The sequence below is a fragment of the Cardiocondyla obscurior genome, linkage group LG18 (genome assembly GCF_019399895.1).
Source record: "Cardiocondyla obscurior isolate alpha-2009 linkage group LG18, Cobs3.1, whole genome shotgun sequence".
Taxonomy (NCBI): Eukaryota; Metazoa; Arthropoda; class Insecta; order Hymenoptera; family Formicidae; genus Cardiocondyla; species Cardiocondyla obscurior.
This window is the reverse complement of record NC_091881.1, coordinates 1583360-1610135: the sequence shown is the minus strand read 5'-3', so window position 1 is coordinate 1610135 and position 26776 is coordinate 1583360. Positions and strand designations below refer to the sequence as shown.

The window sequence follows — 26776 nt, the reverse complement described above, 5'->3', positions numbered from 1 at the left end:
CGCGTCTCGGAAAGACGGATTTTCTCGTAAGACATCTAGCCAGGGAGGAACGCGATCGACTTGCGTTGCCAGTCTTACACGCGCGTGTTCCAGATTTACCGTATTTCCTATCAATTTCAAATGTCTCGTTCAGATCTTTTCTTAAAATAGAGATTCCATTACACGCATTTCTGCAACGCTTCGAAGTTTAAATATTTCGCGTGGCAGTCTCGCATAAATTAGTCTCGCGGATCAGGAGGCTTCACTGCGTGGCACCGTTTACTTAGAAATAATGGAAGAGGATGGAGGACGGACGCGGCTGGAAATACAATCGTTCGCAACGTGGAAAAGGGAATTGTCCGTCCGGCCTGCATGCTCGCGATACGCGCGAAGTGACACGCAAGGAAAAACACATAGGCACGTAGGACTCATTGATTCGTATACTGGATCCGCATAGATTTTCCCTGAATGGCCGTCCCGAGATTGACGTGCTCAACAGAGGAACACGTCGCCTCCCGTGAAATGCACATCAGCGGCGGATTCTGAAAAGCCGCGTGTAATTCTCCGAGTCGCATAAAGCCGGGCCGTGAAAGCGTTTGTCGCGCGAATAATAGCTTCAATTTCACATCGATTTCCACCGTCGCGAAATCCGCTAATTCGCGCGCGGCGCATTGTACCCGGTAACCCGGGTGTCGAAATGCAGTATTGATATCCGGGATTGATGCCGCAATGGAAAAAAAAAAAAGCGTCGATATCCTCGGCACGTAGAAGAAAAAAAAATCAACAGCCTTACAGATATCGTTCTTTACGAAAAGTATTCTAATAATGAATGTTCGACAACAATCTTTTTCCGTGTCGCAGAGGAAGAGAAAGAGTAACATGCTACCTGAGTCGCAATTTAACATATATAAAAAAAAAAAAATATCACGAGATGATAATCGATGAGAAAACAGCAAAATGCTCGTGTATCAGATGTATTCGCTCGCTTCTGAGATCAAGGATGGCGAAACTAACGCAAATCAATACTGTTGCGGAACAACCGTTGAAGATACACCGAGAACACCTGGGGGACACACGATTCTCTCCCCCGGCGAGAGGCATCGATCGCATTTTACGCACACTACGATCAACCGGAGTCAGCCACGGGAAGGCGTACCTGCTGGACGGAAGCAAATGCAGCGCGATCGGGGCACGATCGAGGAATAGGTGCAGAAAAAGCAACCGAGAGCTCTCTCCCCGTGCCGTGCGAGAGCGTCAGGGGTGCGGATTATTACGCGACAGTGAACGGCCGCACAAAGCCGATAGAAACGCGCGACAAACAAATCCGCCGGTCGTGCATTGAACGGCATCACCTCCGTCGCCCGCCCCGCACATCGGCACGTGCTAACTTTAGCCGACGAACTTACGCCGGGACGATTCGTGTATAACGAAGCAGCAAATAAGTTCCGGAGCTCACCCGGCTTTCGCAGAAACCTCCCGTCGAACAACGCGACCCGGGAGATTTAGAGAAAACACGTCGGATTGTATAAGCCGGACTGTCAAATATCGCGTTGAAAATCACCGAAAACGTCACCGCGAAAAGTAAATTTTGTGTACATAAAGACGCCACGAAAAAAGAATATTAGAAACAATCGTAGATAAATTTAGCGTATACTGAGGCGTTTAATACAACGGAGTTTGATCAATTAGTGGAACAACCGCGCTTCATATCTTTTTCTTTTAAGTGTAATAAATTAATCTAAAAATATATGTATGTATGAAAGAAGTGAGAATGCACGATAAGATGCAAATGGAAAACAAGTAAAATAATTAGCCTATGTACTTTCCGGCTTAATAGCATATGCATATGTATAAATAAATAGTATCGTAAGAACGTGTAATTTTCTTTCTTTTCCCCATCGGCTTCATTTATCATGTACGTGACAACTTCGCGTCAAGAATAATGGAGATGGAAGATAAATTTTGTTGTACGCGCGAAATAGAGATGTGAACGATATAATTTCTTCGCCTAAGGTCATCCGTGAAACTAATCTGCGACTGCATTCGCGATAGATAAAACTGCATTACGTGCACGAGCAGTGTTAATACACGCGCATATCGAGTGCATATTTGTATGTCATACAGCGACACTTAAACGCAGAGAAGATAAAACGTCATTGTTCGAGCATACTTGACTCAGCCACTTGTATTGCGCGGAAAATTCTTGATTGCTTCACGCTTAAGGATATCCTTAATAAATTATTAGGCTCGCATTACAAATACGTGCATGTTTTATTTTATTTTATTTTTTTTTTTAATTTACGTAACTTGCCCGGGAAAACTATCTACGTTATTGTGAGCATTAAAAATAAAAAATAAAAAATCAAATTCTTATGTTTTATGGCGCAGCATTTTGCTACATGGCAGAAGCTAAAATTTAAAAGATAACGCAATACTTCGAAATCAACGCGTCGCGAATTAAAATTAATATATTATCTATTTGAACGACATGAAAAGCCTTATCAAACAAATTACAAAATTGTTTTTGGGTTTTTTTTTTTTTAATTTTTTTATCCGATTAAAAAATTGTAGGATTATTTATCGACTCTTGTCTATAGATTCGATGCTCGAGTTTGCATTTTCACGGCAATGGGATTCACCATCCGCGATCGTATTTTTCCTATTAAGGGATAGAAGAGTGGAAGTTTTGCAGTATCGATTAGCTGGACTACTTGGCAATAACGTTCTACCAAAGTAAACCTTACTGGTTTGCGAGTTTCCGCTGGAAGTTTTCATCGAAGCCTCGTTAGCTTGGGATGCGTATACGCTTAGCCTTGTATGTTATCTTTTTCGCACCTTGCGCATCGACTCTCAGTTTTCTTCTTAGCACGCTCATCCAAACTCGGAGTAAAAAATAAATAATAAAAGTATGCTGATGAGAAACTCGACTTTAAATCTCGCGGGAATTCCATCCGTGGATTATATGAGAATATAATGAAACAATTACAAATCAAAAATTTAAAAAAATAACACGTGCGACTTAATCAAAATTTGTTATTATACACGAATTTCTTTATGATAAAATTTATTCGCAAAATTTATTATATTAATAAATGTAATAATGTATTAAAAGGCCCGTGTTCTCCGCAACGTTGACGCTCTACTTTCTCAATGTTTAAAAGTTAATCAACGTCATATCGCATAATTAAATTATATATAATTGTCGAAATAATAAAGAAATATATATATGTGGTTTTCGAATTATTTGTCACGATTGTTTTACGGTTAAAAGTCATAAGTCAAGCACGTTTCACGCGACGCGAGAAATCGCAATAGCGAAGGAATGATGCAACGAAGAAAGTATAAACGCATAGAAACGATAATGGATGTGACGTTAAAGTATAACGAGACGAAGGTCGATCGAAAATAAATTAATTAAATGGATAATCGCGTGAAGTGATATCGATGTGGGTACAACGCGCCCAGGCGGAGCTAAATATCACGGCACGCCGCGACTTTAAAGAGCGACCTTAAAATGAATTAACCTCACTCAGCCGCGTCAATTCCTAATGCAATTTCACCACACATGTACGATTTATTAAACGATTTATTAAGCGCCAAGCGATTTTTGCAGCCGCCAGCTTGTCGCGGCTATTTATGAAGGCTGAGCGAAACGCGACGCGAATCATTATGCAATTTATATATCATTGTATCTTACGTTAAATTATGCAGCTTCATCGCTTTTCATTTTAAGATACTTTTGTACGATTAATAAAAATGCGAATTAAAATAATAAAATAAAGAAAAAGCTCATTGGACTAGCGTGAAAAAATTCAATCTCATGCGGCTCTCTTAAAATAGAATCAAGAAAAAAATAAGAAACAATTCTGTCTTCTAAATAACGTAACTCAATTATACGCATATATCGAGTAATTGACGAAAGAAAAGAAGAAAAAAAAATCCCGGATTAAAGAGCGCGTATGTAAAGATTTAAAGCCCGTCTCACGTCGTTGTTACCTCCTCGCGAGGTACCTCGGCCTTCGTGCGCGATTGCGTGATCGCGTGGCGACGGAAGGCGTCGGTGAAAAAGTCTTCGCAGTCAGTCGCATTAATAATGAATCGGCCAACGACGTTTGCTCTGACGTGGTTGTTCGCGTTGAAAGTTGTCCACGTCAGACGTGCCCGTACGCGCGCGGGACTCACGCGAAGCCACGGCGCACCGGATGGAAACCCGAAGAACTCGGTGGTATTAAGGAATGCAATTATTGCCGTGCAAAAAGCGCGCACGTGTTGGACGCGCTTTTCCCGCAAAACGGATTAAGGCGAAATGGAATACGGCTCTCATACGCCGAGAGCTTTTCAAGCCCAGTCACAAAGCGTCGCTCTCACCACTTTCTTTCGTATAAACTTATTACGGTGCTAAAATGGAATTGCTTACTACAAAAGTTTAACTCGACGAAATTATTAATCGGTCTATTTCTACCCGTGTTTTCATTACACTGTGTTGTGTATTATATTTTCTACTTTGACTGCGATTATATCAACGAATCGTTTCTTTTTTCTTTTTCCTTTTTTTTTTCTCTCAGAATCTTTTGATAAAACCTTGAAGAGGATTAAAAAGTAACAAAGCTTTTTTTATATACGTAGGACGAAGATATACGTATAATGAACTTTTCCTCAATTACGAACTGTTGAATCAACTAATCCTTGACCTAAAAAGATAAGAACACGCACGCTGCGAACGAACTCTGGATGCCCGAGCTGGTGTGTGTATCTCGCGAAATTTGAGTTAAATGTGAATGTGAATCAAATATTCGTGCACAAAGTAAAAAAAAAAAAAAAAATTGGAAGAATTATCAATCGTAATTGCTGAGAACACGACGATAAATTAATTCGCGCTCACAGGCCCGGTAAAGCGATTACATTTTTTTTTTTTATTGCACAACTAACTTATTAAAGTCCATTAATTCGTGATAACGGTATCATTATCAAAATTTATCTGGTGTCACCAAAACAATTCCAGTTTACATTATTCTACATAGATCACTCATTTTTATTTCGTGCTTAATACTTGAAACAAATACGTAAAATAATCACAATATATTTTTATTTTTATATATAAAAAAAGGTATATTAATAAAAGAAAATCGATAACAGAAGATTAAGAACCGACGGTTGAAGGCTACGCGGTAAAAAGTTCACGTTAAATACACAAGAATATACAGTATTCGCACGCAAAAATGCAATTTTTTAATACGCGAGCATTACCGCGAATTAATCTTAAACGGAAATTCTTTTTTTTTTTTCTCCCCGCGAGTTTACCCTTGGTATTTATTGCGCGTTGCAGACGATTGCGTAGCGGCAAACTTCTTGGTCACGGGAAGCCAAGGAGCTTCTTTCCGAGCACCGTGCTGATGCGATGCAAATTTATGTAGGCGACGACATTTTATCGCGGTAGCGAGAGCGGGCTACGGCGCGATTACTCGCCGAGAAATTCTTCTCGGCCGCGTCTTGATAAAGGCGAGTTAGCGGGATCGCTCTGTGTAACTAGCTACAATTTGTTTACCTTTAAACGAGTGCAAACACGGACGATCGCGATACACGTACGTTTGAATGAGATAACGTTCGCCGAATACCAACTGACGTCCGCGCGCGATTCGCGCTCTTCCCACGAAATTACAAGTCGCAATTCGATACGAATTGACGTCATCGATGCGAATCTCCGAAGATGATCATCGGACGTTAATCGCCGCGTAGTACTTACATAGATAACTATAACTTTCCGAACCAATTAGAGCGACTTCAGACCTGATCCTCCCCGCGACAAATTACATCAAGGCTGATTTACGACAAGCCGATAACCACGTCATTTTAATACGCAAATAAGAAAATATTCAACAATGAGAATCTCGAGCCCGTCCTATCAGTTTAATGAATTAATCAGCTCTAATCTGATTCGCACTTACTGATAGGGGCGTTTCTGAAAATAAAATTTTCCACAACTAAAAAAATAAAAAAAAAACAAAACGAGGAAACGAGCGATACATCCATGAAAAGAATAAAAACCAATTACAACGAAACTCACGTCCTTGATTAATTAAACTTCTCAATTTTCAACTTTAAAGCTGCGTAAAAAAATTAATCAAAGTTCAATATTTCGATTTTCGATACTATAACCAAAAGTTATCTTCTCGCTTACGAAAAGTTTAATTGCTCCCCCAATTTTATTCTTCGCTCGTTCGTTGAATCTTTCATTAACGTTTCCTTCATTTCAATTTAAATTAACGCAAGAGTTAAGCTACCTTCCTCGAAATGTAATAAGCCAATTGTAACAAAATCTTTCGCCGGGAAAGAGCTTCGTTTCTCGCGCTCCAATTTTTCGAGTTGCGTTTCATCCGCGAATAAACCGCCTCAAAATCTGTCCAATCAGGGGAAATCGAGTTATGCCTATGGATCGAGTTTATTCTGAATAAGATAGAAAACTTTTTTTCTCCTTGCAATTAACGTCGGTCATCAGGCTGCATGTAGTCTGCCAAACGCAACGCTCGGCCACGTGCAATCGAGTTACGCTATCCATCAAACTCGCAACGGTGGCACGATCATATTACGCGGATCGATTTGAACCTAGTGTTACGTGCGTCTGCTGGCTTCCGCCTCGGTCAGCTAATTTTCGAGATTAAACTTAAGACCGTTTAACCGCGGGATAACGACGTTACCTTGCCGCTTGACTTTCCACGCATAACAAATGCGAAACACCCGGCACTGATTATGCGATCGCAATTTAAAAGATCAATGACGCTTATAAAGTTTTTAGCCTTTTATCGGGCTCGAATAAGACGGCACTTATAAATTTTATTATGACATTAGATATTATTCGATTGTGTTAAGAAAAATACGTACGTATATTTTATCGCGGAATATTTTTAACAAACACACTGGCGGGCATATATTATCGCATTACTACGCATAAAAACGAGTTTGCCAGCAAGTTGGCAAATAATCGTCATCGATTATTGAGCAGTATCTCTACGGGTCCCGCATCACCGCGAGAATAAAACAGCAATCGTAGCTGTAATTATAGTCCGTTCTGCATGATAAATATATCTCGAAACACGTCAATGGAACTACTGGACTTTTTCCTGGATTTTAATATTTTTTAAATATATGTCTCATTAAAAAAAAATTATATTACCGAGAAATTCTCCATAAACCACAAGAATGCAAAAAGTCAAAATCTCATTAAGCGTCTTTCAATATTAGGTAAGGTTCAATAAAATTTTAAGTCGTCTCGCGATATCTAAATTAAAAAAAAAATAAATTAATGCAATTGCGTTTTCCAGATGCGGAGAAGAAAACGCTATACAGCAATAAGACCACGTATTATTTAAAACAATTGTATCACGGTTGTAGATTCGGAGCATTTCAACGCGTCAAAATAGCGGCGGAACACGCCAGATAACGTCCAGAGTAGAAGATTCGACACCGCCGGTGGACTTGTCGTGCTCATATTTTATTTTCGTAAACGAAAGACGATACTTCGCCGCGCACTCGCCTATTTTGTAGCTCCTATGTAATCCACGCGTAATGTTTACGTGATATACACTGCGCGAATAGCCCGAAAATCCCCGGGTGGCCTATGCATCACGCGCGCGTGATTATGCACTTCTCCAAGACGACGGATACAATCAACACATCACAAACTACATTAGAACTAATAATAAACATCCCCCGGTAACACGTGGAGTAGCCGTCACTCCATTCTGTGTCATATTTTTTTTTTTTCTTGTTCGCGTGGAGACGAAATTTATAAAAGAGTCAAGATTAAGATCCTAAAAGCGCGACGTTTTTTTCTTTTTATGTAATTTTGTTTTATTTCTATTAATGTATAATTTTTCATCAATAAATCCTATTAGTCTAAATACTTTTTTTTTATTAAACTAAGTTTTTTTTAATTTTTGGGTCTAAAAAATTATGAACTTCTACGTGTCTTAAAATAATAATTCTCTTATCACAGTATACTTGTCGCAGCTCATTGACGTGTTAATTAATCGTTTATTATCGGGAAGGATTAAGATTCCGATGGCATCACAAAGAATGATTTCTCAAGCGCGATATCGAATCTTCGACGTCAACATAATTTGCGTTTCCCGAAATACCGCAACAAGCGATTCAATCGAGCGATTTGCCGACGGCGGAAATTGGAATGTCGATGATTTAAACGTTCCCGATCGCATTATTACGGACCGTCAGCAGATACACGCGTCAGGAGCAATCTCTTGTGAAACAAAGTGTCACCGTGGAAACTAAATCGAAATACAAATAATTATGCTACTTTCGCCAATAAAAACTTTATCTCGCGACGTACGGATAACTTTCCCGGTAAGCACGCGACTTCAAAAAGACAGTTGATAAATTACTATCTAAAATACATATATCGGAAGTTATTTCTAGAACGCGTATCAATTTTTCGACTTCTTTTACACCAGATGCGCATGTAGAAACATCCTACACGATTTGCAGTCCAAGTGAAACGTTCTAAACGTTTAAAACGGCAAAACGATGGAAAAAGAAAAAAATAAAATAAAACCATCATATGGTCGGAATCAACGACACATGCGTAATCATCATTCAGAGAAAACCACGGCGCCTAACACGTGTACACGAGGAGACGATGATAGCTAGCGGTGGTAGTCCCTGATGCAATTCGTGGAGGGAGGACAAGTAACACGCGTGGCACACACGACGACGTATCGAACTGATAAGGGCACTTTTATCCAGCCGCTCCTTGCGAGCGACGAATAAACGCGCATTATTTCCGCGACCGTCACGATACCGTTTCCGCGCTGCGCGTGCTACGCGTAATAATGCGCAAATGGTCTACAGAGCAGACCCCGCAACTATCGCGGCACACGCCCTTCCCCTCGCGTCCACAGAGAATCCGAAAGACGATTTCTCTCCCGTCTTGATTATAACGCGAATCGAGGAGCCGCGTCGCTAATTGGCAGTAAAAGCTTTACGTTTGTGGAAGCTTTAAGCGCACTTAGCTTCGCGGTAAGTTGATTTAAAATTTAATCTCAAGAGTAATTAAACGCCAAAGGAATACAGCTTGCGCCAGATAAGAAAGCACGAAAGGAGCAGCTCGGCGACGATTATTAAAAAAAAACGCCGTTTTTGCACACGGTCCCGACGTGCGATTATTGCACGTAAAATATGCGGATTCTTATCGCGAGCCGAATCAAGCAAAAGCGCACGGTTTCCCTTCACTATTTAATTTAAGTTTGTCAACCGGCTTTATTAATTCAATTTAAAGGTGCTTGAACGGTTCATGAATATTTTATCGGCGATGTTAATTTATACAGTATCAAAAGAATGTGGTTTTTTTTTTTCTTTAATGCAGCTTGCCCAGTTGACGCGACCGAACGAATATCAATTCGTACACTTAATATGGTGGAAACAAATGTAAATTCAACTTACCGTTGAGACCATACTTCTCCTGGTTTCTCTTCACTTGATCGGGACTTAATCCGCGGTCGGGATCGACGTTGAAGTAATTTATCACTTCTTCCACAGTTTTAGAATGGCCGTCCTCCATGGTTACTGCTTCGTAGATGCTTCACCAGTGTTATCCTCTCAGTGACCGTGTATGTTCATTCACACTAACAAATTCTGAAAAATAAACGATATCATTTGTTACACACGTGTACGTACAAATGTTGAGCACAGAGCATTTATTGACAAACGTTAAACCGTAATGAAAGTAGCGCGCAGAGTAATGGGAATAGGATATTACGGCCAGATAATTCTTTCGATATAAATAAAATAATGATAATAATAATATAAATAAATGCGAGTAAGCTTTCATCGGTCGCAATCAATCCGAATGAAAATGGTTGGAAAATTCTGATTACACTAACGAACGCTGTCAAAGAAACTTCTAATACTGCACTCCGTTCATGGCGTATTGAAGACTGCCAAATGTTTCAAGCATTCATGATTGTCTTCTGTTAGCAAAACGCTGACTCATGAGATAAAAAAAAAATATATATATATAAGTATTATATATTAAAAAAAATTTTAGTTTAATCTATAAATTATTTATCACGATATTCGCGTTAAGTTTCATCTCTTAGGAATCATTTACATATATAATTGCCGTGTTACATGTTAGAAACGAAATACGGCGGCTTTACATACGCAAAGGCAAAGAGCTTGACTGTATTCAAGGTTCAAATTAATTTTACATACAACATAAAAAGTGGACTAATGTACGAATCACAAAAACCTCGTGCTTTTAATTGCACGGATAATTACAAGTATTTATAAACCTCCCGAAGCGTAGTGTTTCACAAACGAAAAACTTTCCAGCCTCCTTTCCCAGATGGGTTTAAATAACTTTTTCGCGCACTTGTGTAAACGATCCTAATAAAACAATGTATGTACTAGCTCGGATGAATTACATTTAACACACACGCACACAAAACGAGACGGGATTGCATGTCTCTTTACGTAAAAGAAAGATCTGAATGCTAGAAAATTAACTCCTCGAGATGCACCTCTTTCTAGAACGTACTCCCGAAGCCACGTTATGCTCCCGTTCTGGAGGATCGCGGTAGGAAGAAGGGGGCATTGACGCCACGTAACGTATCCTGACAAAAAGCGACGAAGGACTTAAAACTGCGATCGGGAAATCCACTGAAAGTTCGCCACGTAAGTTTATCCGCGCGTACCACGTAAGTGTTACGAAAACGGACGCGGTGGAAGAACCGAGAAAGAGAGAGAAACAGAGAGAGATAAAGATGGACGGAGCGAGAGAGATAGAGAGAGAGAGAAACAGAAAAAAGAGAAAAAATAGAGAAATAAAATAAACTTCAACTACCGAGATGTCGTCGAGGCGCAGGGAATCGTCCCACGGTGTTCCGCCCGCGTGCGGAATTACGAAATACGACGGCGGGTGTCCGCGTGACGACGGCGACGGCGACGGCGAGCCGACGGTGACGGCAACGAAAACGAGGACAGCGGAAGAAGCGCGGCGCGCACACCACTGTGATTTCGGTTTGCTGTACCGTGCGCGACGTGTCCGCGCGACATGCACTCGCGGCACCCGCTGCGGTATCCTCGCGGAGGATTGCGTTGACGCGCGGCGGGCACGACTCGCCCGTCGATGACGACGTGTCAACGAAGCGAGGAAGATGGAGCGAGAGAGAGAGAGAGAGAGAGAGAGAGAAAGAAACAAGCGCCAGAGAGGGGACGAGAAAGAGACGGAGAGAGAGAGAGAGAGAGGAAACGCAACGAGGGGAGCGAAGCAGGGAGAAAAGAGAGAGAGAGAAAAAATTATGTTACGGCCGCCGAATATTTAGGTTAGGCGCGCGGCGAGACGGCGGCGGCGGCGGGTAGCGGTGGCGCGCGTGCTTCTCGCGAGCGACTTCCGATCAACTTCACGTTTCACTCTCGTAGTAACGTGCGACTCGTTGTTCCGTCCTTCTCTCTCTCTCTCTCTATCTTTCTTTCGTGAGCGCGCGGGCGGGCCGCGCGCACACACACGCGACGACTGGAGAAAAAGGAGAAACGTGCCGAAGCCAAGCGTTGCGGTGCTCCCGTTGCTGCTGCTGATGTCGCGTTCGCTGCTGGCTGTATATCGCTGCGCGGCGCGAGCTATCACGAGGCGCGGATGCACGAGACGCACGTCATTTTCCCCGGACGACGTGACCAGCGCGAACGACTTGCCAACCTGACCTCCGCTTCCGCGAGACTGACACGGCGAATCGGGCGAATCATCGCGCGAGCGTCAGTGCCATCTAACGGTAACGCCCGTCGGCACCGCCGACGCCACCGTCGCCACCGCCGCCACCATCGCCGTCGTTGCGAGTCCCGCGGCGAAGACGGATTTACGTTCCCGCGCGTATCCGAGGCGGTCGATCGTTCGGGGGGATTAATCGACGTCGCGACGCTCCCACGGGGTCGTTTCCGGGTCCGCGTTTCGACCCTCCACCTCTAGGTAAGCGCGGTGCGTGCGCGCACGAGTCGCGTTTCCCGCGCGGCGTTACGCGTCGCCGCGCGTCTCGCGGAGACGATCGAGCATGTGGAAGAAAACGATTGGCCAAGCGCGCCGCGTGACGCGGTCGCGGCTATTTTCGGGCTTCTGCTAGGCTATTTCCTTGGCGCGTATTTTAAGACGCCCGTCCGGCGTCGGGCCCGACTACCGCGTGTTTCCCCTTACGTAACCACGACGTCGGCTGCGACCGCAACGACTGTTGACCGGCGATCGTCCCGCCGCGACGAAATCCTCAAGCAAGCCGCGCCGAACCTCACGGGAATCTCTCTCCCCGCCGGAGGATCGCCGTCACCTCGAACGCCACGTGCCACGTACGATCGTCGCCCGGGATAACGAAGGTAAGGCCTCCGAAAATACATTTTTTTTTTCTTTTCTTTCTGCCAGTTTCTCTTTCTTTTTATCTATTTCGAATGTCTTACGCACGCGTGCCGCAAGGCGCGACGCGATCCAGCTGGTACTCGGGCCAGCGAGACGAGACGATGTTTGAGTCTATCTCGCTCCGCTGGAAAATGAAATGTCAAAACTTCGTCCAAACAAACGGCTCGCATTTTTACACACCAGAACGCGACTAATTGATCGCTGTTCACGCGGCATAAGCGTACGATGAATCGCGTCCGAAGCGCGAGACGATGGGGAAAGGGACGAGCTCTCCGCCAAGTCACGTTCTTTATCAATTGAATTCCAGGCTCCTTCCACTCGTGGAACGCGACCCGTAAATTCGAGTCAAGTTCAAAGATGCAGCTTAACCTTGCCGAGAGAAAGATCGGGGATTACGATCGTCGTGTCGCGCGCAAATCTCAGAAATCCATCCGGACGGGTTTCGTCGGCGAGCTTTTATTTCCAGGGTCGTTTTCGCGGTCCCGAAATTCCGCGATCATTCGCAATCTTTCGCGAGACGTCTACGCGGATCTTGAGACGTGGCTTAAACGAGCTCGCTGGCACTTTTCGCGGCCGATTTCGTTCCGTAATCGTTGGACGTTTTATTGTAACAAATTTTATTAACTTTCCTTATTAACTTCGCGAATTCGAGGCCGGGGCACGGCCGGAACGAGGAGCGTGCGAAGATTCTCGCTGGCGGTGCTCCAAGACACGTCTGAAATGCGTCTAAAAGCCGCCGGATATTTCAGACATTGTTTAGATATACTTCACACCCTCTCGGGGTTTTTGTTTCCGAGCGCGAATAATTTGTAAGATTAATCGGGGGGATTGATAATTTCGCATGAATAGAAATTCAACGCGACGAGCGTCGCCTGCTCGCGACAGCTCGGTCGGTCTTCGAATGCAGAAGGTTTAACGTTACGCAAGTTATTTTCCACAATCTCCTGCAATTATCGAACGTTAATTTTCCCGTACAAGTTTGCGTCGAATGAGGTGCAACTGTTAACGAGCGGATAATTATCCATGAGTCGCACGCTGCTTTTTTTTTTCTACTGTCGTATCAATTAAACGACAATACCATCGATATGTAAGAAAACATATAAAAAAATTTTAATATGTTACATACGTTAATTTTAATATGTTACATACGTTAAATTTTTAATTTAACGTAATTATCGATTTGTTGAAATATAAAAAATTAACATTGTGCTCTAAATTAAAACTAATTACTTTGTTAATGTACAATACTCGGTATGATTGCCACGAGATCTCATATAGGTGTTCGATATGTACGGCTGATCACTTACGCCGTTTCGTACGTTCAAAATAGGCAGGTTTGGGAAACGAGCCCACCGAAGTGCCGACAAGTAATTAATTAAGCACGCGTCCAATTTCCGCGGTACGCTCCGTGTAATCATCGCACATCAACGTCTCGCGGTGATAGCTTGAAATCGTGGTCAGGGCGAAACAGTCCCGCTAAAACGCTGACAAGCTGTTAATTACACACGTCACACGCCTCCCACGGGATATCCCGCGTACTCGTTCACATCCCAAGACCAGTGCGCGGATCCGCAACGTAATCGAGATGAGGGAACGATCGACCTCTTAACCGACGCCGCGAAAACCCCTCGGCGATTCCTCTCGGCGTTCATTTTCCATCGTGAACGGAAGGCCCTTGATGAATTTTTCAAAACAGCGATTTAATTAAGAGCACGAATTCTAATCGAACGTTTCGACGAACTTCGGTATGGATTTGAGGTTTCAAGCATTTGCCAAGTGGCCCCATCAAATCGCGAAATTGCGACAGATTTGCGTGAATCGCAAGGATCATAACATACTTCACATCTTTTTTTTTTTTTTTTTTTTTTTTTTCTTTGTGAAACTTCCTAAATTTTCTGATCGACGAAATTTGCAGCGCAACCAGTCAGTGTGTTCTCGCCAAAATTACTCATTAGTCACCGCGGTATCGGTTACATTATTAGTATCGCAACAAACGTGAGGGATGCAAAAAGGCCTCGGTTCCTTTTTTACGGCCGCAGGGCTAAGACCCCCGCGGTGGTGGATTGAGAAATCGCGGGTAGTAAAACTAACCCTCTCGTCGCTGGCTATCCCTTCTCGAACTTATTCGTCAAGCGCTCAGAGCCCGGCCTCGAAGGGCCGAAGGGTAGATAACCGCCGCGCGATACGACACGGGACCGGTCGCGGTATTGCGGCACCACGGCACTCAGCTGCGGACTGCTTTCTGCCGAGGACACTGTCCGGACGACCAGCTCGCTCGAGCGCCCGGGACGCGACTAGCCGGCCAAATCGCGCGCGCCCGAGCGAACGTTTTTAGCACGTCTTCGACGACGGCTTCCTAATTATTTTGGCAGAGATCAGCTCAGGGAGCCGCCGCTCTCCCGATCTCCGGCATCGTCTCTCCCTCTCCCCCACCTTTGACACGCACCGCCACCCCGCGCGTCCTGCCAAGGACTTATGCACTGAGAGAAAAAAAAAAAAAAATTTGGCCTCAACTATAATTCTATATGATACCTCGAACGATGAATGTGATTAGCCATTAGGTGCAGGCGAGAGGGTCGAATATATTTGTTCATCAGAAACGTCGTAAAGTTATAATCGGTACCAAAAAGTAGTTATAAATTCCTTTTTTTCAGGCTTGATTTCTTTCTATCTCATAAATCGCGCGTTCAATGACAGTAAATTTTTATGTTCCCTGACGAGATTGAATGAAATCGAATAGCATCATATGATTCATATTGCTTTCATTTAATCGCATCAATCACGGAGGATGCATTTGCTTCTTCGCATATCGGATGTTTGAGATTTAATAAAAAATGTCGTGGCGCAAATAAATTCTGAATCACAAAAATATGATGGAAATTATTCGGATCAACGATAAACGCAAGATACCTTCGTAGAAATTCAGATCTGCATTTTAAACGCGCAAATAATATCGCCGAGTGAAAAGTATTGATTTTTAAAAATGCGAAATAAATTCCTGAGCCGTATTTAAATACCCAACATCTTTTCGCGCTTCGTTATTTTCAACGCTGAGGGAGCAAAAAAAGATTAATGTCCCACTGTCTGAGATTTAATCGGCCAAGTAACATTTGAGTCTCTTTATGTAACGCACGGGGCGATATCTTTTGCTAAAACTCGAGCATAAGATTTGATCCATTTTAAGCACGGAAAGCATGAAAAGCACAGCTGGGAGACGCAGACCTGTGATCACGATTTGAGTGAGTGGACTGGTGGAATCTATTTGAAGACGAGATGCAACATGTTGGACAGGCCGTAAGGATAAGAAACGTACTGCGCTTGTTGGCAAACAAGTAGAGGTCGCCGATATTATATGCGACGAATACCTCACACAAGTATGCCGAGTGAAGTAATCTATTCTGTTGGATTGTTTACTCTCGAGGGAAAGCGATACCCTTTCGCTGATGTAAAAAAAAAGAAAAAAAAAAAAAATCTTACGCACGCGACTGTGCTTAGCTGCGATAAAGAATTTCCTTCGCTGAAGTGATCATAGCGCAATGAAACAAGTCATAATTGTTTCTGGAAATGAAACAAGACAGTTAAAGTTCAATTAAAATAACGAGCGCATTTAATGCATCGTATTTCCGAACTCGTTGCAAAATGAGCCAAATGAGTTCGTAGTTCCTCAAGTGAAAAAGTATGATTTATGAAGAAGGATTGCTTTATTAAGATGCCAACTGCAGTATTGACTTAACCCGTTCACCGCTCGACAGATCATTTCCTGTGATGCTGGACCGCAGTGTCGATATATCTGTTATGCCATTGTGACGTAGTACCATATGGCAATGCAAGCGCGCGGACGCAACGCTTCGATACCCGACGCATTCACGCATTAACGCATTCCCCACGATACGAAATCATCCATTACGTATTTCCACGGACGTCGCCAAAGATAACAGAATGCCTTTGAAATTTTTATAAATAGCGTTGCGCATAACAAGCGCCCGGAAATTACTTGGACCAAGAATATGCGAGAGACGGAAGAAAAAAAAAAGAAGCAGTTGATAAATCTCCGCGTCATGCATTAAAGTTTCAGCATTAGGCGTTAATTTTGCTGAGCTCAAAATATTAAAATTGCAGTTAATTAACGAGTAACCAAGCTTGGCAAACGCAAGTATTTTCTCGTAGACGCGTACTGTCTTTTATTAACGCATCGGTTTATTTTTTAATAACTATCAAAGAATATAGAATTTTATGTAGAAGTATATTTTGGCATTTTTATTTACGTTGTATCATGTTTAAACATTAAAAAAATTTTTTTTTAACGCGTTATTCGTAGCTCGGTGTTTTATAACGGCATTTAATTATAGTTTAGGATTGCACAAAATTACCGCGACGTCGGGGGAGGTCGAGATAATTTCTCGGTCTGCGAAAATTGCTTTACGCGAGCGCGCAGATGTGGCGGTGACCTACAAAAACTAAAATGAATTCTTGGCTCTAGTTATTATGGGTCGTCTAATACGTGCCGCTTGTCGATAAAGAGTTTGTCGGGTTTTACGCGTAATCGCGAGAGTTAAGCGGTTTTACGGTGCTTTTAGTGACTTTCTTGATGCACACTAAACTCTTTTCATGTATGCACGACCTTTCTGCGTGAGCGTTAAAATATTTTATTTTCCGCAAAATAACACGCTTTTAATCCGCGGTTCTCACTTCGCAAGCGTTTATTATGCAATCGCGTACCTAATTTGCCACGCATTGAAATAACGCATATGCAATGAAACAAAATCGTAGCTCATTTCAATGTAATTTTCATTACGTAATATCAGCAAGAATTTCTTCTATTTATTTATTTATTTAGAATATAATACTGCTTTCATAACTAAGATTTAAAAATATATGTTTCTTCTACTGCATTAATTATTTTCACACATTTTAAATGTAGTATCGCTGAAATATCCATTTAAATTTTCTGTAAAATAACATACAGCGTCCTATCTCGTCACTATTTCAAAAATAGCAATTTTTGTGTAAAAAAAAAGAAAAAAAAAACTAGAAAGCGTGCATGTCAAAATTAAAAATGTAAATTATTTCTAAAATTACCGATACATTAAATCGAGTTAAACGAAAAGCATTTTTTTTTTTTTTAACCACTGCCACGTTTACGAATTCCTAAGTCTCGCGATTAAATCCCGATGGCGAATCACGAAGGATATTCACGACAATGGTACGATACCTCACGGATAATCCTTTTTAGTTGTCACTACACTTGCGTGCCTCTTCCGCGTTCTCCACTCTGGAAACGGAGGCTTTATCACTGCGCTCGGTCACACGAAGAACACTAAACTGCACACGATGGTTGCACAGAACGGGGACTTACCAGAGCTTCTGTCTTCGGTCCTTCAACTGGTGCACTTGGAAGTGCCGGGAGGGAGGGGGCGGGGGTGTGAACCACCCCCGTTAAACCTGTCACACTGTTCTCTCTTTCTCGTTTTTCTCCCTTTTTACTTTTCTTCCGGTCCACTATCTCTCGGTGCGCATTGTCGTACGTCGACGCACCGTTCTCGACTGGGCTCTCTACGACGTGAAGGAGAGTCGTTTGCGCGACGGCAAAAGGATTGCGGAACAAACAAACATTCAAAAGGGGACAACGCCTGCGCTGCTGAACAAAACGAAGCGCCGAGCGACCGCGAAATTCGCTTAAATAGTCCGTAGCCATCGCTACCTGGTGGCAAGACGACGAAAGCCGAACTCTGGCTGTAAGCCAGTGGCCCCGGCTGCTGTTGTGGATGTCGTCGTCGCTTTTTTGCGTTTAACCTTCGAATTTGAAGAGCCGAGGGTGGAAGAGAGAGACGGCAGCACCGTTTAATCCAGGGCACTTCGTACTTCGATCATGGGAAGCGCGGAAGCGCAACGTGCCGATCTATACGGAAGACACTTTTATTCATCGCAAAAAGGAATACAGGAGCAAAGGAAGATTGAAATTTCAGAATAGATAAGTTCCTGCCCTTTATACAGGTTGATTCCCAGAAGGTGAAGCCAATAGGAAAAGGGAATGTTTTTTCTTTTCTTAAAATAACAAGGGTAGAATGTTTTTCTTAAAGTAACAGGATATTTGTTGAATAAATGGATGAGTAGGTTGAACGAGATGGTATATCATAATTGCTCCCAGAAAAGTTTTCTCGAGGCCTACGTATGTGTCACTTTTGTCATTTTTTATTAATACTTCATGGGGGCATTTCAAATAATCTCGGCCATTTTCCATCAGTCAAGCTTTGAAATCTTAGAACGATCTCTTAGCATATTAGTTTTAGTGAGATCGTTGTTACTAGTTTTTAATATATTTCTTAAAAGAACAAATTTAAAAGAATGTCAAAATTATTTTCAGTAGTCAGTGGCCAGTATTTGTAGTCCGTTCCTATACATCAGATCTGAAGTAAAATCTTAAAATGTTACGGAAGAACCGTACATTCTAATATTTAACGCGGTCTGAAATAAGAACGGTTTATGAATACTTGCCAATAATTATGTCGTATCACATAATAATTCTTAAAAATAGTATTTATTGAAGTATTTAGAAGTTTAGAGCTTCTTAGCACCAACTCTCACTCTGATGCAGCTAGAATTTTAAAAATAAAATTTAAAAAAAGGGTAAAAGCAGACTAAAATTATCCAAACAATCGGGGGTTTTTTTTTTTTTTTAAACTATCCGATCACATTTAGATTCAGCTATAAATACGTAACTTCGATCGCGCTCTCAAGCATTATTCTTATTAGAATTATACAAGGCTCGCGTTTTCTTCAGGAACGAAAATAGTCGATTGGCGAATATCCAAATGCGATATCAGGTAGATCTTCGAGGACAATCCACCGCGGGCATTTTGTTGGGAAATTTGTTCTTCGGCCATACCGTTTTCATCTTTCCGATTTCACCAACGCGATCAAGGTTTCTAGGCGCGAGCATCGGTCTTTACTTGTAACCGCGTTGTATTTTGCGTACTATACATTTTTAGATATTAAATTCTTTTTCTTATTTACGTCCTTATAATCAAGATAATTTTTTTTATTTAGGTTTTATAATATAATTTAGATTATATTTATATATATATATCTACATTTTTTAAATAGATACTCGATAACGAATCACGCGAAAAATATATGTATTTAAATTTGCTGTCGGTTCCGTGATGAGAAACATTCGTGATTAATAACAGATTGTCATGGGCGAACTTGTCAAAAACCTTTCGTTGCGAAACGGAAAAAGGAGATGAGAATAGATCACTCGGGACATCGGGAGATAAGTGCGAAAAAGTGTGTCATAAAGGCGGACTGCTTTCTAAGAAGATCTCTTCGTCGCAATATACTTCAAAGATGAAGCAACGGGGCAGTTCTGTACGCTGGATAAACATGTCGGTGCCATATACGCTTTATCGCGAAAGTTAGTGCCTCGAATATCGTTTGTTTTAAATACATCAATGGACGTGCGGTGTTAGCGATTACGTTTCAGTAACAGTGTTCTGAAAATACTTGCAGAGACAAGTCTGTTTTCTCAATATCGAATTGCATCATCGTTATGTATTAGTTACAATCTTTGTTGTAATCAAACGATATTAGTACTTTCTTTTATTTTTCCAATTTACATCCCGAAATATCGCAGCGTCTTTAAATATATTCGTAACGAATAATTCCCGCTTATCAATTATCAAACCACTTAAAATATCTTTATTAAATTGCTCGATACGTGACTCTCTCTCTTATTTGATAAACTGCAAATTGAAAGAAACTTTTATTCCGTCGAAGTACTTTCAAGCGTCATTGTTATGCGACACCTAAAGAAAACCGAGGCTCTTTCTACATCTTTTTCAATTCGCGTGCGGGAATTAATTAGGTGGAGCAGCGTGTCCTTACTATAAGCTATTACGCATTTTCAACTGTGGGTGTGACTTATCAAGACTAAATAAATATATGCATTTATCGTGTACCGAATAACGAAAACAGACGTATGCTGACGGATAGCGGTCCTTGAATCCGTAACGTGTACGATCGCCGTCACAGCTTGTCGAAAAAGCCGAACTGTCGGAACCAGTTAAACGGCCGTCCCCATGAAACATCCGCGCTATCAGCATTCTCTCATTATAGCAAACGAAAATAGACGTCGTTACTTCGTCGCTTACTCTAACCGGCGGTTCAAAGCGCGACGTTATTCTTAGCCAAAACTCGATGTCTTACGTAAAACCGCGCGGTTCGCGATATAGCGATGTTTCGGGGCATCATTAGCGCTAGAAACGTTCCTCCAAGCTACCGACGTGTCTTCGGCCATTCGCGCGGGTAGATTCATCAACCCGGAAGAGACTCTGGTACAAGCGCAGCATGAACGGGTATCCCGAGTGAGTTAACGGATAAAAATAGGGGACTTGAGGCTTAATTCAGGAGTACCTTCCTAATCAGCCGGGAGGAATGCCTTCCGGCAAGTTTTCGCTATAAAACCTCACGAGTTCACTCGATATTCTATAATTCAAGCGTTATCTCCCCGCTGCATACGTGTCACGAACAGAATGCAGAAAAACGAAAAGCTTTTTTTTTTTTTCATACGTTGTAAATATCGTTATTGTATTTTGATGTTCTAGAAAACTGCCACTTTTATCGCGGCAATATTGTCGAGAACCCCGTTTGTAATAATAGTTTATTAAGCTGAACATGTGTTTCGGTGAGCTTTATTCGATACTAAAACGAATTTTAGAAGACTTAATCTAAATATATAGGTACACATACGCTAGAGAAAAAGAAAGAGGGTCGAAAGGCGGCACGGGACGTCGATGTCGGCACAGAGAATAGGACTTATTTATAACGATTTTTATAAATGAAGTGCTAAACAGTCGTGATGAAACCACCTGCCAGGCCAACGGGCGATCGATCAAAACGTATTCTAAAACAAGTTTAAATTCTGACAGACTAATGATCGCCCGCTATTTATCTCGGGGTTCATGTGATGTTTCCATCAATTCGATACACGATGCTATCTTGTATCAATCCGTATTAATATCGTATTAATATTAAAAACGCGTAGAAAAAAATCAACAAAATTAAATCGTGATTTTATGGTCTCTTTAAATATTTTATAATTTAATCGCGTACGTGGTATAATAGGCAAATTATTTACAAATTGTAATAATTAAAAATTATTACAATATAAAATTAAATTAAGAGTTAGTGATTCGGTAAATATCTCAGGTCTAATCTAACTTTTAAAAGATTAAAAGGACGTAAATAAGTTAAATGAACCCTGGTTCGTACGTTTTAATTCGATTGAGTTTATGTCTTTCTCCTTCCTTGCTAGTGCTCTCAATATACTCGACCGCGAGCAATACTGCTCCATAAATACGTTTACTGTGGGCATATGACCGAGGAGAGCATCAAGCGTGGGTGACTGGACTAGGAGCCGCATCCGCTTTCGTTTTTTCTTTCGCCGGGTGATTGCTTTCGCCGCCGAACTATCCAGACGCATTAAATAACGCATCTGCTCGCCCACATGTTCTAATGGCACTCTAATCATTCTTTTGTACGAACGATTAATAAATAATTCTACGACATATATGAGACGTGCTTTCTTTGTCCTGCCGTTCCATTGATCTACGAGACTTCCTCATAAATATTATAAGCTTAACTTTTTCAAAGGAGCTCGTTCAAAATTAGAAAATATTTCAGCGCAAGCTGGAAATAATTGGTACGCGACAGACGAAGTTGACGAGTATCGACACGAAGTATCGGTTTATATATTATTTATATGATTCATCCCGGGTCTTTGCCTCGCGACGTACGTGACTTTTCTTCCGGTTGAGTCTCTGCGGCCAGGCTTGTCTGTCAAGCTGGTAAGGGGCCTATATTAAGTCACAGGCTCGAATCAAGAATGCATACCCCGCGCAATGTAGACGCCGATAGTGATACAATCCATCATCGTGTACACGACATCGATGATTTCTTGCACGCGCGGTATGAATGAACGGCGAGCGGACGCGCGGTGACGGAAGGCGCTCGCGATCGATCGCGACTTGATCTTTGATTTTGAGACCAAGTGGACCGAGTGTACATCTAAATTTATATTCTCAATTAATTCTTAATTACTCGCTGCGAAACCCGGCCTAGATTAAGCAAACGGACGCGAGCGCGCGAGCAAGTATTTAGCGGATTCGTCGTGGCAAGGCGTTCGACGGCGGATGGTCCCGATCGATCAAGGAAGAGATCGAGATGCGGCCGCCGAATATGTCGCGCGCGTCGCAGCTTTCAGGGTTAACTCGGATCGGTCCTACTTATGTAAAATCTTGAACGAGTAACATTGGGGCTAATTATAAACGCGACCGCCTAGCTGCGTCGCGCGTCGCCGTCATCGCCGCCGCCGCCGTTTGTCGTTACCTGTCTGCAGTCCGTGTGCGTGTGCAATTTGCATGCGATGCACTGGCGGTTTTAGCGCGGGCCGACGTGCGGCTAGCGACCTAAACTAAAAATAATCGGCCGGTTAGAAGGGAGTCCAGGGGGTCCGATCAACGGCCAACTGGGCCAGTAAAGTAGCCGTGGCTCAACGTCCCAAATATAGTCGGACATCTACATGGCCGTCGATCTGTCCTATGTCACCGATGTATCGCTGTCGTCGCCCCGATCTCAACCACCCCGAGATGCACCTCAGATAGCGCGGTACCCTGTCATCGACGATTTCCCCGATGTACTCGCACCGCCGCCGCGGAGCGAGTTTCACGCTAATTCTGAGATAGCTTTTGCCCCTCCGTCATGCTGCGCGAGATATATTGACTTATCCCACCGCTGCGGGGGTTGTTTATCAATTCAAAACTTGTTTCACGCAATGTTCCTTTCGCGTAAGCACGATCGCGTCTATTATTATCTGTCAAACGGTACGGTTATCAAGTAAATTATCTCGCGTTAATTACATGCTCAAATAGCGAAATCAAAATTGTTTCCACTGAACAGCAGCCGTTAAATTTCCATTTTGCTATTGTAATGTCGGCGCACTTAGCCGGCGATGATTGAATGTTGTTTCGGCACTATTCGCTGTGAATGATGTAATCATTACACGAAATGGATCACGGTATACGAGCTGGAGTCGAAGCGGCTGTATTATATCCGTTTTATATGGTCCACGTAAATCGAAATTGTTCCCGTATAAAATGCGATACGGATATAGCGATGCACATCGCTTAGATTGTTTTAATTTTATCGAGAAAAAATTGTGTTAATTTCCCTTAAGAAGTTACTTTTAAAATTAAATTTAATTTCCGCGGAAAATTTATTTGTGTTTAGTATTCGTAGAGCTTTGAGAATTTTAATATTTTATAAAGGTGTGTTAAATTAAATCTAAAAAAAGACTGTTTACTATTTTTTTTTTTTTCCCTTAACATTGAAGTTGCCAAGTGAATCTAATACGCTTATGTCCAAACGTGCCGTTAAGAACCGCTTAAGAAGAACAAAAATAGCTGAACGAAGGCTGAGATGTGCGTGCTGACATCCCCAGGAGTTCTGCTGCACTTTAAGATCAGTGTTGATGAAGTCAACGTCACGGCTTCACGTACGTCACGGTTTTTACGTGACGTGTGACGTCATAAGCGAGCATAACGTCGATTTATATATTGTCAAAACTAAATATTAACTTTGGGGTTTATGTTTTCAAATAACTTTTACGACACCATAGCTATCGAGTATGAAAAATTGAAACAATAGAAAAAGAGCCATCACTTTTATCGAATAGCTTACAAATGGTTTTCCGTAAAAAAAAAAAAAAAAAAAAAAAAAAGAGAGACAGCTGCGGAAAGCGCGCATAACAGGCATCGTTCGCAATTCTAAATTATTCGCTGTTCCACATTGCCGAGCCGGGGAATCTTTGGCAGGTACCGCGCAGTCCGACGCGACGTCGATGAAACGCAGAAAAGTCTCATCTATCATGTCGAAATACGTAACGCGAAAATAGTCGCAAGGATACGTTCGGGGTCGAACTTGGGTGCTGGGGCTTACGCGATTGAGCGCGACCGTGCCGGGCGCGAGTTATCGGACATCCACGATCCCTGATAATAGCGAGTGGCACGAGACCGCGTCATTGTCGCAACGTTATCACGGATCTCTGATGACGGATGATACTCATTGTCAGACGAAAACAAAGTCTGGGAGCGGAGGCAAAGATATTAATCTCGAGATTGTAAACGAAAACGCGAATTTATGATTTTTCAACAATTTCTTTTTTTTTCTTTTTTTTTTCCACGTTCGAGAAAATTATTTTTAGAATTTACACACCTTTATAAATGTATGTATATATAATTTTTTAAATTAAACTTCGCGCGCATGTGCGTTGAAATTAATTCTTGATTAGAAAAGGATGCATTTTTCCGAGGGTGCGCTTCTTGATATGCTAATCATCGGATATTAATTGTATAATAATAAATGCGGGTACTTACGGAAGGTCTGTGTATCGTATCGTGCTCCACTGGTTTGTCAAAGGTACTTCAAGCCCGTTGGAAAGGGCAAAGTAGACTTATTCCTTTAAGAGCGCTCGAAAGACGTATTATTACGCAATGATAAAAAGAATATTTCGAGATGCGCTGCGAGGGCAAGGGCTGCTGTTGATTACGCACACCCCCTGGATGATAAAAATATACCCCGGGAAAATCAACTTTGACTTCTTTCTGTAACTAATACGTAATACGTTAGCTATTTTGATAAATGTCGAATCAATTTTTCTCTACGGAAAATTTCACACAGAACCTCTTTATACTTTATTAATTCGCCGCTTCTCATAATTTTCAGTACACCTAACTCGATAAAGTAAACCAGTTGAACAAGCTAAACGTACGTATTCATCATTTTACAAACGTGCGTGGTGGACGCACGATTATTTCCGCGGATAATGCGACCTTTGTTGGTAGTTGATTGGCCGTGCGATAAAATATATCATTGTTATGGATCGGTGTCTGCGTAACACCCACGATTATTAACAAAAAAAAAAAAAAAAATAATGTTAACTTCAATAAGTGATACGGGACATTAAAATCTATCAGATTAAATATTAATTGAAGATAAGCTCTCGTGGCCGGAGCTGGATTTTGCGGGCTGAACAATAATAATTATTAAGTCGAGATACTAATCTACGCTGCAATAAAAATTGAAATAATAATTATTAATAGTACGAAAGTCGGGGCACGAAGGCTTCCGTTCGATTAATATTTAATTAATACCTGTTTAGCGAATTATATTAATCTTGTTCGGGCGCGAGGAAGTGATCTCCCGCTAGGTTTTCTTAATTTGCCCAACGTGAACGTGACGTCCCGAGGGATCCTTGAGAAAGCCGCTATTACGGCCGGTCAAGCCTACGCTCTAGGCCAGGGGCTAGGCTAGGCTATTTCCGCGATTCAGCTTATGGACCGAAATAGTCGTACAGAGGACTTCGAAAACTGTTGGGACTGTCTACGAGAATCCCAGCGTGTCTGGCTCTAGCGCGGGATTAATCTCACCTTTTATTTTTCTTCATCTAATTTTTCTCCGCCGCCTATTCGACGGCGCGAGGAGAACTGGAGCTCTCGCCGCTGCGTCCCGCTCGGTTTCCCTAACACATCGGGATTAAGATAGACAGCGATCTACCAGTCTGCAGAATCGTAAATCCCTGAGAAGATATTACGTAATATCCTTTTCGAAAATACGTGGACACGGCGGCAAACATAAATGTCTGGCTTTTGTTTGAAGGGAATGAGAGTCTATCTCGATTCGGTTTTTGGAAAATTATCTCAAGTATTTTTTTTTTTTTTTTCTTCTCTTCATAGATATGTTTTTAGTCAGGCATATGTAACACTCTTAATACTCTTTTTCATATATTTCTTACTTACGAGCAAAACAATGATTGCGTTAATTTAAATACATAAAGTTTTAATTGGAAATTAATTATTCTTAGTTTAAAAAGAATTAGTTTTGGATTGAAACTTACATGTTCAAAGTTAACGCAATTGTTCTTTCGTTTATGCGTGATAATGTAACACACGCTCAATTTGAGACCAACTCCCTTTTTCTTTCTTTCTTCTTTTTTTTTTTTTTTTTTTTTTTGTATAAGTGCGTGTCGGCGGTCCGCGCATAATGGTTATTTCTACTGTCGTCGGCGACGGTGCGACAGGTGCTAAGCTATGCCAGGCGGCTAAGCGATGCTGCATCGGCGTCGAGGTTGAAGATTTCAAAATCCGCCGACGAGAGGCTCGCGACGGTGTATTTTCAATCGTCTTTACGGTCGCCGGGCGATATTCCTCCGTCGTCCTGGGAAACGGCACCGGACCGATAGGTGAAGGCGAACGGATAGGTGGGTTCGCAGAGCATATTTCTGGCAGTCACGAGATACAATTTTACGGGCGGCAGGCAAGCGGTAACGAGCTC

General features: G+C 42.1%; 1 protein-coding gene across 7 annotated transcripts in view; it reads right to left on the bottom strand.

The window, feature by feature from the left end:
- The window catches only part of Serca (ATPase sarcoplasmic/endoplasmic reticulum Ca2+ transporting SERCA), a 39053-nt gene extending 21015 nt beyond the window's left edge, over window positions 1–18038 (bottom strand). Inside the window, exons 1-2 of one of the 7 annotated variants that reach the window (XM_070668738.1) lie at window positions 17745–18038; window positions 9433–9624 (exon numbers count right to left, since the gene is read on the bottom strand). In XM_070668738.1, coding sequence (XP_070524839.1) covers window positions 9433–9550 — 118 coding nt within the window. In that variant the 5' untranslated portion in view covers window positions 9551–9624; window positions 17745–18038. Of the gene's footprint in view, window positions 1–2723; window positions 2939–9432; window positions 9625–10834; window positions 11129–11529; window positions 11684–14479; window positions 14644–17744 lie in introns of those variants that run through there. The other 6 variants (XM_070668743.1, XM_070668744.1, XM_070668740.1 and 3 more) reach the window with 6 other exon arrangements.
- Between the last annotated feature and the right edge of the window lie 8738 nt (window positions 18039–26776).